The sequence below is a fragment of the Paramisgurnus dabryanus genome, chromosome 20 (genome assembly GCF_030506205.2).
Source record: "Paramisgurnus dabryanus chromosome 20, PD_genome_1.1, whole genome shotgun sequence".
Lineage (NCBI taxonomy): Eukaryota > Metazoa > Chordata > Actinopteri > Cypriniformes > Cobitidae > Paramisgurnus > Paramisgurnus dabryanus.
Genome location: NC_133356.1, coordinates 31,603,981 through 31,617,690, shown reverse-complemented (window position 1 = coordinate 31,617,690; position 13,710 = coordinate 31,603,981). Strand labels below are relative to the sequence as shown.

The window sequence follows — 13,710 nt, the reverse complement described above, 5'->3', positions numbered from 1 at the left end:
AAAAAAAAAAAAAAAAAAAACGTTTCATCCTACCTTCATTTGATTTGTTCTCTTATCAGTTATCACATCTCAACTTTTCAGCTAAAAGCGGAGATAATTCCATTTTTGTGAAGAACCTTTGTAAGAGATCAGATTCAGAGCCATCAAAACGTACACGTCACGCTAAATCCACCACAACGCTGTTGTGTCGAGTGAATGCGTCAGTGTTTAAGTTGAGTAAGATTGCCATCTAGTGGATAATAGCGGAAATATCAATTGAAGACAAAAACAACTCAGAGAACGTTTTCTCTTTATTGACGAAATAACTTAACAATATCTATGACATTTATCTGGATATCGCCATAATTGTGCCAATGTAGAAAAATAAAAATATGATTAAAGACTGTGGTGTTTATTTCATAATTCAGTACGCAGCAACAGTGGCGCAGTGATACTTCTGTAATGCAGACTGAACCGTGGGTTTACCGGGGTATTTTATCACGGCAAAACGCGTTTCAACCAATCAGAATGAAGAACCAGAACAGAACGAGCCGTTTTTAATATCTGATTTCACATATAACAGCTTTCTCTTACTATATTTATATACAACCTATTATTATTATGATAATACTATAATATGTAAAAAAAGTAGCTTTCAATAAATATTTTTAACGTGCGTAAATAAATCCAAAAACCTCTGTGACAGGGCTTAAATTTCCATATGGGAGGAAGTTTCCAGGTAAATAAGCCATTGCAAAACAGTGGTCTCTTTGTTGCTAAAAAGACAAAGTTGACAAATCTGGATATACTTTCATTATTTTCATAATTTATTTATTTAAATTTTATTTATAGATCACTCAGGGTTATCTGATTTAACTTGTTCCCCTGCACTTTAGTCACATTTGTTCTGATTCTGACTTTTTATTTTTTATTTATTATAAAGGTAAATTGTGATCTAATTAAAATTTTGCATTGCTTTTCATTGTATTTTTTACGCTGTTGTGTGCTGGCATATGCTATTTAGCCAAATTCGCTTGGTGCTCTGCGTGTCATATTTAAGATCATAGGAGTTCATCCAACTAAACATCAAAAAAACTAATTTGTTCCAATTTTCAAGTTTTATAATTTATTTAAAACAGTGTGGTTATCTTGTCAAAAGTTGAGATATATACTGTAAAAAAACTATGCTGCATTTTTGTCAAATAACAAATGAAGAGTTTTGGTTCCAAAATGACATGTCAAAACATTTTTATCATCATGTTATCATGTTTTTATTGTGTTTTGTTTTGCTACTTAGCTGTATTTTTTTACAGCACAATGCAGCGCAATGTCTTTTGCTAGTTTCAACCTGGCGCAATGATCATTTTCAAGTTTAGCGCCACATTGTTTAAATAGCAAATGCATTTGCGCCCAATTTTGCGCCCATTTGCGCTGTCCAAGTGCTGAAACAACTCATCGCACGTTTATAAATACTTTATCTCTTGTTTGTTACAAATAAAGTATTTTTAGAGTACAAACCTTTTCTTGCATAATAAAATAATTATTTTATGAGATTACAATGATTATGTAGGATATCAATACATTTACAGCAAATAAAAGCCTGCTAATTTTACCTCCATGACTTAAAGCAAATGTATTTTAAAGATTTTATTAAAAAAACAAAACAAATGAAAACAACAACATTTTTAACATTATTTTTAAACTGGTGGTCTTTTTCTTGTACATAAAGCTGTAACGTGATGTGGTGGAGGACGAAGGAGATGAGGTGAATCTCAAATTTAAATAAGATTGCTGAACTGTATCCGGGGCTTCCCAGGCAGGATCACATTAGTTATTTTGGAGGTTTAGTTTAGGTTTAGTTGAAAGTTTTTGTTATATCTTTGTGTGATGTTCTCTACATCGTGGCTTTGAAATGTTATGAGGAATCATTAAATGAATGTTTATACACATTGCCTTTCATTTTAACTTAAAAAAGAAAAAAAATGCATTTTCAATTACGTCTTCAGTAATCTCTTGAAAGGCAGATTTGATCACTTAATCAGAAAGTTGTTTCTGTGTGCTGCTTGTGAAAGAAAATTAAGTTTAACCATTTGTTGACTACCTGGTCTGGTCCCTCTCCCAACCCATGCACACACACATAGATGATTCAACTATTAGTCGACTATAGGCAAGAGAGCAAACTTCAGGTAAAATGGTAACTTTTTAATAATATTTTATTAATTCTTTTCAGTATAATGTAGGAGTATAATTACAATCGCTAGTCTCATCTTATCCTCCATCTTGGATGGATTTTTTCGCTTAGCTTGTTGCACTGCATTATGGGATTGTCTTTTCTACAGCAAAAATGTCATTCGGTTTTTGGAACAGCAAATTTTAATATTTAGGACAATTTAAAATTACCCAACATAAACCCTGCAACAACTGATCCATAAAACCTTTCCCATCCCAAAATAATCACAACACAAGCAGGGTCAAAACAGGGCCACAAAAATTAAGTGTGTTTACTTTTAAATTACACCCATTAACCCAAACCTGCACTCCGTCTGCATTAACAAAATTGCATTCAGCCAGCTGCTGTTTATGATTCTGTATTATGGGAGTAAGACGAGAGTGTTTGATGCTTACCTTCCCATAAGAGCCCTGTCCCAACACCTTCAGCAGCTCAAACTGTGACGGGTCTGCTTTCTCGAAACCTTCTTTCACGTGATGGCTGATATCAAACTCCTTTAAGATGCTGTCATCCTGCAAAGGCAACAGATGGCACATGCACAGCTCAGAGGGAAATAAATAAGTGCTTTTGCCATAAAGCTGTTTTAAAGCATATTCTGAGATATGATGCCAGCTTGGATGCTGAGTAAGAGTAGTAAACAGATCCAGCAGAAGGGGTATGATTATAATTTCATCTACTATGATTTTTACCTCACCAGATGTACTGTAAGTTCTCAAAAAAGCTACCGACAAATACCAAAAATATGTAACAATTGCAGATAACAATAAAAATGAGGGATTTGAATTGCTATTAAAAAATTCATAAGTTAGTCAATATCAAACTGTGATGAAAAAGATGCTTGCATCTAAAATTATTGTCATGACGCAAATTAGAGATGTTTGTCTTTGACTAACATAATAATGAGATTTTCTAGCTTCAAAACTTTCAGTACCTTTTGTAACCCTCACACGTATATGCAGTTTACATTGTTTACTATTATTGGCTGTGTGGGTGTTGCAATCAAAAATCATTTCATGCTTTACTATCCTTTAACGGACCATTTGGATTAAGCACACTCACACTTAATTGTAATTTGTTTAGTTAACAGAAGTGTTACAACTATTAACCATTATAAATACATTAACCATTTTTAAGCCATGGGCCCAGGCTTACCAGTCATATTTTAGCAACTGTTGCCATGCATCATTCTGGGGCACCATTGACTTCTGTAGAAAAAAATGAATGCTATGGAATTCAATGGTGCCCCCAAATCTGCTCTGATACAAACATTCTTGTAAATATCTTCTTTTGTGTTTAGCAAATCAAAGGCATGTATACAGGTTTGAAACAACTTAAGGGTGAGCAAACGATCACAGATTTTTTTTCAGTGAACTATTCCTTTAAAATGCTTAAAATGCCATCCTCCATAATAAATGTGCACATTTACTAAAAACAAGAATTCATTGCACCCCCCCCCCCCTCTCTCTTTCATCTACAGCCGTCACATTACTGTGCTTGTTGCCATGCTGTGGATATGTGCCTTTGATCTCAAATGCTGACTACAGCGAATGATGCACACTGGGGCTGACACAGCTCACAGCTTCCTAAACCGGCTTATGTCACACCCCGCACAAAAAGAAATCAATGTGCTCCTGTATTACATAATCCTAAATGTCCAGTGCGGGACACTCCAATGTAGTGATCATGAAAATCATGAGTATATTATTGCTCAACATCAGCACTTATTAACAATTATAACAGTCCTTCCTTGGCGAGCTGAATATAAAAGCTAAGCTAAGGAAAATGGTCATGTGAATATACTTCAACATCTTAAAGATTATTCACTAGAAATTTGATATTATATTCCCCTTACATAATGAATGAAAAACTTAATTGTAATGCTTAATATCTAATATATAATAATTAAATAACCCCTTTATTATTTAGCAGTGTTAGTGTATTGCTTTGCTGCACCATATTTTAATTAAGACGATGACTATTATTACTATTTTTTTTATTATTATTATTATACAATAGCATAAATGTTAACATTGATGAGCAGAACAGCTTATATAAGCATTATAAGGTAAGTGTGCTCATTTGATAGGCTTTTTTAACATTTTCTAACAATACACATTGCGTGTCACACTGACAGGAAAGGTGTATTAAAATCAAGACTACTATTTAGCCCATAACAGTAAACAGGAATTACCATAGATGCTAGTAAGCACTAACAGCCAGCCTTATCTATCAGAATCTGGTTAGCAGTTAGCTACTATGCTAAGTTGGTCCAATTAGCATTAAAGCAACTCTATTAACAAGCAATCAATTTTGTCCGTCCAATATGATAAAAGTATTTTAATCCATACATGTTAAAAGAATAGGCCTTCACTAAACACATAATGCAAAGCTGGTAACTACAATGAAAGAGCAGTTAAAGCCACTTTGATAATAAAAATTGATGCTAGATTAAACATAGGCTACAATGTGTCACAAGGCATTACATAGCAGGCAGCTAAAGGTCAATAATCACTTGTTAATCCATATGTTTACATATACTACAAAGCTATTGAATGCTTCATTTTGATTGGTTTACAAACGTCCTAGGGTTTGCATTATTTTTTAGTAAATGCACACCTATGAAGTAGTTCCAGGTCTGTTGAACACATTACAGTTCCATCTCACTATTTAATTCAACATATAAAGCATAAATATATAAAAATTCAAAAGAATGAATAAAATATTTAAAAAAAGAAGGAAATAAATACATAAATAAACACAGATTGCCTGCTTGATCAGTTTAGTTTTTGCTTCCTTCTTGATAATATAAAAATAAATCAAGTTAGTACATAAATACTGAAGACACTTGATACGCATCTTGGGTGTGCATTATTTTAGAATTATTCAATAGCCTGTTGTCAATTATTCCTTATTTTATATTTATTATATACAATATTTATAGCCAGTAATCATTTATTTAAAATCTGTTTTGGGTTCTAAGCACACACTTGCATGTAACCTTGGATCAATTTAAACATGTCTGTAGTTAATACTGTACATTCAATGCATTTGCTTTTCTTAAATTATAAATGACATACACAATTATTACTTTAGTGAAATGCTAGTCAGACAGACAGCAAATTATATAAAAAGTTAATGAGACTATTCCTCCTAGAAATTCCCCCAATGGTTGTCAAGAATTACATTCAGGCTCATTTTAATCGTTATCTCATCTGCAACGATGGAGTCTTCACTTCACTGAAGCTTCTGCTTGTGTGTGAGAGTCTCTGATCTGACACAGTGAATCTGAACGAGGAAGATAATCCCACAGCACCAGCAATATAATGACATCAAACTACTCTACCACATAAAAACACACTTCTCATCAAATTACTGCAGAAATGAACCACAGAGTATTTCCACGTGTTCTTTGATTCATAACCATAAGCAAATATAGCACTGCTTACGACATAGGTGAAGTTTGGGGGGGGGGGGGTGTTCCGTGACGTGTATGGAGGAAGACAACAGACAAGGAATATTTCAAATCCAACAAACTCATAAGACTGGTATGAACACTCACATTTAACAACTTCAAGGATAAACAAATAATAAAGGAAACAAGAGAGCTTAAGTACTATAGTTGATGATGGTGATAGCAGGTGAAGATGATTGGAAATACGGGACAGGTTAAAGAACATGGAGGATCTATTAATCGTGGGGGGGGGGGGGTATTAATAAATATGCAACCCAGTATCACAAAATTACGTACCTATAGTCATGTAAATTTGTGAGTCTTTTGAGTGACACTGACAAGGTTTTCCGCCTTTTTGCGTGAACATGTCACGCATTTCTGTTTACGTGTCACTGTCACGTATTTGTTACTCAACTATTTTGTCCTATTTTATTTCCATTGTCGCTTTGGTTTAGGGTTAGATTTACATAAAATGACATCTTTACCCAAAACCAACTCTAACCCTTACGCCAGGCGACAATGGTTTAAAAATCATAACATATAAAAAATAAATAATGAGAAAAAGGTATAAACCAAGTGACATCCTAACGCAAACACCAAATCTAACCCTAAACCGAAGTGTCAATGGTTTTGAAATAGGACAAAACAGTTGAGTAACAAATACACTCACCTAAAGGATTATTAGGAACACCATACTAATACTGTGTTTGACCCCCTTTCGCCTTCAGTACTGCCTAAATTCTACGTGGTATTGATTCAACAAGGTGCTGAAAGCATTCTTTAGAAATGTTGGCCCATATTGATAGGATAGCATCTTGCAGTTGATGGAGATTTGTGGGATGCACATCCAGGGCTCCCGTTTCACCACATCCCAAAGATGCTCTATTGGGTTGAGATCTGGAAAAATGCTTTGCTGCATACCTCGGTTGTAACGAGTGGTTATTTCAGTCAAAGTTGCTCTTCTATCAGCTTGAATCAGTCGGCCCATTCTCCTCTGACCTCTAGCATCAACAAGGCATTTTTGCCCACAGGACTGCCACATACTGGATGTTTTTCCCTTTTCACACCATTCTTTGTAAACGCTACCCTAGAAATGGTTGTGCGTGAAAATCCCAGTAACTGAGCAGATTGTGAAATACTCAGACCGTCCCTTCTGGCACCAACAACCATGCCACGCTCAAAATTGCTTAAATCACCTTTCTTTTCCATTCTGACATTCAGTTTGGAGTTCATGAGATTTTCTTGACCAGGACCACACCCCTAGATGAATTGAAGCAACTGCCATGTGATTGGTTGATTTGATAATTGCATTAATGAGAAATTGAACAGCTGTTCCTAATAATCCTTTAGTTAAATATATGTGACAGTGACACATAAGCAGAAATGCGTGACATGTTAACGCAAAAGGCGGAAAACCGTGTATAGGTACATAATTTTGTGATACAGGGTTGAAATATGAGAATTTAGTTTTATTTGTCTAATCTTAACATTTTAAAGGGTAGACTGAGTCATTTTAATTGCCATACTCTGTGACTAATTTCAAAGTAGAGATATTTTTAATGTATGGATTTATTAAAGAAATAACTTTCTGCCATTTGTAATTAGATTATAATCTATAGGATCTGAAAATCTGCCACGTGACAGCCTGGCTAGGGTTATGTAACTGGATATGACACTGATCTGTTAGATCCTTTAATAGAAATAAAAGACTGGACATTAGTTTAGATATGAGCTATTGCATAACTAGATTAGCCATATAATGAATAGTTAGTGATCTTAACATGCATGAATCGCTATGTAAAATCTAATTAATCACATTAATATATAGTTAACACAACACTAATAAAGACCTGCTGCTATAAAAAAAATTCTGTGTTACTCTGTACTATACAAGTGCACAGTATGAACCTTTATGTTGTCTTGACAACAATACTGCATACTTATATTTTAAATCTTAGCATGGAATAACGCCTACTGTTTCTCTTGCTTTAAATAGTATGCATCATATAATAGTATACAGAGTTTAAATTCAACATATAAAATTAACATGAAACAGCTCAATCTAATATACATGTGTAGTATAAAAAAATTAGGAGTTAAAAATCCAGCGTCTTTAAATGACAACATAATCAAACTAAACAATGAATAACATATTTCCCATCTCAGGTAACTCTTTGAGTTCAATAAATGGTGGACTTATTGTTTAGTAAACTATAGACGTGTTTTACTACAGATGAATATTTTGATAAAGTATCTATTTAGCATAACCATAATATTCCGTAGCCTATGATCATAACAATGACATCCAGTGGCGTGTTTACCCACCACGCAAACCACGCAATTGCTTGGGGCCCCACGGGCTTGGGGGGCCCCCTACTGTCCACAAGCGGTTAACTTATTTAATGATTTTTTATTTAATGATTGCAGAGTTATAAAAAGTCTGCGTGGTAAGCATTCTTTTATTCGCTTTCGCTTATTTCTTTTTTTTTTTTTTTTAAGATCACACACTGAAGTTGGAGTACTGTATTAATTACATCATTTTAAATACATCCTATAAGGAATTTGCCAGCAAAGGATATATCTGAGATAGGCTTAAAAATATATTTCTGTACAAAAGGGAGGCCTTTTGGAAAAAGTTTGGAAACCACTGCGGTAAAATCAAGACCTTTATGTTTTTGACAGATAATGATTCTTTATTCTTTTGAATAAGACAATGGGCACTATTTGTATTTTTAAACCAAGAATTTTTTTCTTAATGTTGGGGCATGGGGGGCCCCAGGTCCTTGGACTTTGCTTAGGGCCCCCAAAATGGTAAACACGCCACTGATGACATCTCTCATGTCCCTTACCTGCCATACTGCCTAATAAAACACATGTAGAGAAATCAAGCTGGATGCATTTTAGTAAATCTTTGGGTTTATTTTCCTGTCTTCCATTATACGTATATCAATGTCCACTTGCTCCCTGTGGCATTTTTAATGCTCTTTAGACTGGGCACACATCACTATCATTAACACCAGAATGAACCTCTTCTCAATTGCTCAGGATCCCCTCAGGTGTCATAAAACTTAAATCTCTCATAGATTTAAGATGATAGGCAAGATATCACTGGCTAAAATCCATTTTACTGATATGTGGGAGCACATATACTTGTGTTTGTTATATTGTATAATATAAATCCTGACTGCTCAACATATTCCACATCTAGAGTTTAAATAATCACAGCTAGTGAAAAACTATACTACTTTTGTGTTGCTTAGATGTTACGCTCTTGCTTAAAAGTATGTCAGCATTAAAGCAACACTAAAGAATTATTGCTCTTTGCTCCCCCTACAGGTTAGAAGCGTAATTGTTCATTAGCACTGTAGTAAATACTGCAGCATAGCTGGCTCTGATTGGATTGTAGGTCTGCCGTAAAGCAAGTTTTTGTAGTTTTCACTCGAACTACAGGACCACTACCCGACGTTTGGAAACTTCTTTAGTGCGGTTTTGACCGATAGAGGGCTGCAAAGCGAATGTGAAAGTGCCATTCACCCTGTTTTGAGTGGATGAACCACTGAAACTTTTTTGGAAACGTTATTTTAAGGTAAAAAAAAAACTCTTTGGTGTTGCTTTAAGCGGCATCAAATTAATTAATAACGATTTACATTTAGCATGTTTGTCTGGTTAACCTGTCGAGTCTCTGCAGGTACACCTGTCATACACCAGCCAAAAAGCATCTGTCAATCGCTGATGTTTTCCCTGACATCACACTTGTTGTCCTTTATATTTGCTGCTGACTCTACAGGAACGCAGAGATTATTTAAAGGTAAAAGTCTAAATAAAGAGCGATTGATCAATTGTTATATAACAAATGAGATCTGAAAACCCAAATGTTCATTGATTTGATAGCTACAGTCTACAAAACTGTTTCAACTATCTGAACTGAAGTTTAAGTCACTTTGTAATAAAGTGTTTGCTAATATATAAATGTTTATGCTTGTTAAGCTGCTTGTTTAGGTATTGCTGAAATATTTTGCAGGCTGAGATGTTAGCAATGACTGGGATCACAGACTACCATCATAAACTGACCTTATACTTCCTGCAATGTGCAGTGTTAATTACTGAAATCACATTTCATTTATCAGTGTTATGAGTTAAAGACTATCTGCTGATCAAAGGGGGTTCATCTTATTGTTCTACAAAGCAATAGCTGTCGCAAAACCCAATGGTTATATTGGCCGTCACTAATTCGCTCCAGTCAATTCATTTCAAAACATGTAGATATTGACTACTTTTTACTCTTGTTTAAAAATAAATGAGCCCTCCAGGGCAATCTGACTGCAGACAGCTTGATCTGCGGTAAAGGTTACCAGAACCTCCTGAATACAATGAGATTGAGAGCCTGAGCTTTTAATGTCAAAGTCACTGCTCAAAATTGCTGACATTTCAAATTGAGAAATAAGACACACATTTATTATAGTGGTGTCGTTAAAACACAGCAGGGTTTATTTTACAACATGTGCAATATAACCAGGAGCAATAATAATAACTGAGGATTTCTACAGTATTTTTTTTATTTTTTTCAAATGAACCTGTTAGTGTGAAAGCTTATTGTTTCTTGCCTGTTGGACAAAACAAACCATCATTGGACTGTAGACTGTAGTATGCAGTACACTGTTAGCCAAGTATTTCACGTCTGTTTTAATAGATGTATATCATGTCAATACAGATCAACAGGAGTATTTTAGCATAACACTGCTTCTAAGACAAACAAACTGCTGACCGTCCAATGTGACATTAAAGTTGTTTACTTTAATTGTTAAAACTTACTTATTAAATCACTTTTATTCAACTCTTTTTCATTGTAAGGTTTTAAATTTGACCCTTTACCTGTACACCACATGGCCATTCAAATAAGTACAGATGTTAAACCGTGACCAGATAGAGGGTACTAAGATACACTTTCCCTTATGTAAACTTTACCTGTTGTTTAAATATTCACAAGGTCATGAACATGCTTTATGTCAACTACATTTATATAGTGCAGTGCAGTGGAGTGTTCGAATTGAGGGGGCTGGGGTGGTCCCGGACCTTCTATAAGCATCTATAAAGTACAAAAATACAAATTAGGGGGTCCCCCTGGTTTTTATTAAAATTAAAAGGCTATATCAATTTTTAAATTCTTGTGCTATGCTGCCACAAAGCGATACTGCCAATTACAGTATTTGTTGCAATTTTGCAATAAACAAATCCAAAATATTTCTGTCAGCAATAAATGTACACTCTCAAGTGCGCTGCTATTGTAAAAATTAAAAAATTGTTAAATATAAGATTGGGTTAGGGGCTTTTCAAAATTCTTCTTTAACTATTATTTCACATTATTTTAATTTCATGTGTAAAAATGTTATGAGATAATTTGGGGTTTCGTTTTTTATTATAACGTTAATCCAGAACCAACAAAAAATTTTGATAAAGGATTACATATTTTTTTCACGGCGAGCGTATAATTCAGATGGGGGTGGATCTTAGCTAGGGGATTCGGTAATCTTTGAAATAATTTGAACACTGGTGCAGTGGTAACAGAGAAATTTTAATTGGTTCCCTTTTCAATCTTTCATTAAGGGCACAGATGCTTCATAAAAAAGTTTTCTTACAGAAGCCATTTGAGGTCTTAACTATTAATACTGAGAGACAGGTATGTCAGGTGACATTATCTTTGCCAACAAACATTTAGGGGTTCAGGGAAAACAACACATGACAAGACGTCTACGGATGAAAACTAACCAGAGCACATTGTGTGACTGTTGGTGTCTCTTCAACTCATTATAACATTACATAGTTTGATATTGATTGATTTATTGAACTGTACAGTCATTATTTCACAAGTGAATGTTCTACATATTCAGTGTTTATCTCTGGGTTCTTATAAAGATCAGAGAATCAAAAAATCTGTTTTCTGCAGAGCTTGTACCTGTAGCTGGTTTGACTTTGTTTTATATTTACTCAACATGTTCAAACTCAACCAGAATTCATGTACACTATTATATATATTGCTTTGCTATAATATTTGTATCACTGCTTGTTATTTTCCCTTTCTATTAATGTGAAGACATTTTTAAGAGTCTATATCGTATAATGTACCACTGTAGGTGACATGACATTATTATATGTGCAATTCACATCCACCACAACTAAAATAGTAATTTCTATCGTAATTTGAATTAATCCTTAAGGCCCCTGAATCAATTATAAACTCTAAACAGAATATCAGTTAGATCAGATGCATATTTTGAACATCACATTATTTATACGCATACTTTTTTGGGTGTTTATATAGCTTCTTTAACAGTCCCATGGCAAGGCATTACACCAATACAATTCAGGTTCTATAAGACAATAGAGATATAAGAATAAAAACATGATTGTGGGTAATTTTACAGTAGGATTTTGTTTAATGAAAATTTGGATTAAATTATGATCATTTAGGATTAATTTCTAACGATAGAAACGCCAAATTAAGATGATTTAAGCTATACAATTCACACTTTTTCAAATTAAGATCTATGGCAAATTTAGTTGCAGTAGCCTATATACAATATAAAAATGCAGTGTTGCACTTTTACTCTGGAATATGAGTGAAACAGCAGTAATCATTATTGTGTTGTGTTTCGCATGTGTCCATATGTTTAGCACTAAAATTGCACAGCAGCCCTTATCCATCACAACTTTACACCGCAGCAGATGCGGGCAGATTGCGGCATTGTTTACGCACACAGCAGCACACCTGTATTTCAACAAATGTCACAGTTGCTATACGAAACGAAACAAACAAAGTGATGGCCAAAGTGATACCCACCTCCAGTTTGCATAAACTCGAGCTTTTAGACCGCGACTTCCTGCGCAGGTAAACGGAAAACCATCTTCTCACTGTAAATTTGCGCATGTTCGTATCCATTGTCCCGGATCGCCTGCTATCCTCAAATGACAATTTACCTCCGTCCAGCCTTTAAATCCAGATCAGCGCACAATGGCAGGGATTTAGAGTCGCCTCCCACATTAATCCATAATGCTCAGCTATGAGGGGAGGGGTGGGGGGCAAACAAACATACAGGTTCAAGAAGCGTGCGCGCACACCGGGCTCAAGTCGTATGTGGCACGGCAGAGGTGACGGGAGCTGTCCTCAGCACCACATTCAGTCGCGTGCTGTACCGTAGCCTACACAATCCCTCCCGAGTCACCGAGCTCCTTAAAGGTAACGTGTGCCATTTGTTCTATGCTTAACTACTTCCTCAAATCTCAGTTTAATTATGCAAAGAGAATGATAGCCTAGCCATTATTAGCTTGATTTGAAGTGTAAACACGGAGACTCTGTGGAGCTGTTTGACGCAACCATTGGGGCTGAACTATATTTGTTTTCCTGACCAATTGAAGGCAGGGGGAGGGACCTCTTTTTTAGTTGCCTATTATAAACTTTACCTCAAAAATATTGAAATTCTGTTAATGTTTACATAAATACACAATTATATTTCCTCCCTCGATTGTTTCCCTCACTTTTGTAAGTAGCGTTGGATGTAAGTGCTAAATCAATGCGTAAATGTATTTTGACCTTACCTGACCATGCTTTGCCTGTTACTTTTATAAACCTCTCTGAACTAAAGTGTTGTAGCAGTTATTTATGGTGTACCACTGTGATTCCTGGAGGTTTTGAACACTTAATGCTAGATAAGTGCATGGGCGGAGTTTGGGGGGGGCAGGGGGGGGCAATGCCCCCCCAGACATGGCCAATTAATGCCTGCCTTTGCTTTGAAAAAATAAATAAAAAAATACAGAATTCATATTTTCTCATTTTATTTGTCTTATCTTCTATATTTTTTGAAGGAATAATGAGTAAATTAATGCTAAATTATTTTTAATTACTGTATTGGAAAAGCTAATTTTCACGTGATTGGCGGATCTCAAAGTATCGCGTTAACTTACGTGAGTAGACTCTCTTCCCGTTCTGTTCCCGCTTTAGTCTACATGGTAAATAAACAAAATGGACATTCATCGTTTTTTTAATAAACCCACT

At 35.0% G+C, this 13,710-nt stretch overlaps 1 protein-coding gene across 2 annotated transcripts in view; it reads right to left on the bottom strand.

Moving 5' to 3' along the window:
• rps6ka2 (ribosomal protein S6 kinase, polypeptide 2) overlaps positions 1-13,003 on the bottom strand; it is a 76,318-nt gene extending 63,315 nt beyond the window's left edge. Inside the window, exons 1-2 of one of the 2 annotated variants that reach the window (XM_065250425.1) lie at positions 12,499-13,003; positions 2,605-2,721 (exon numbers count right to left, since the gene is read on the bottom strand). In XM_065250425.1, the coding sequence (XP_065106497.1) occupies positions 2,605-2,721; positions 12,499-12,597 (216 nt within the window). In that variant the 5' untranslated portion in view covers positions 12,598-13,003. The remainder of the gene's footprint in view (positions 1-2,604; positions 2,722-12,498) is intronic. The other variant, XM_065250433.1, reaches the window with a different exon arrangement.
• Positions 13,004-13,710: the final 707 nt, after the last annotated feature.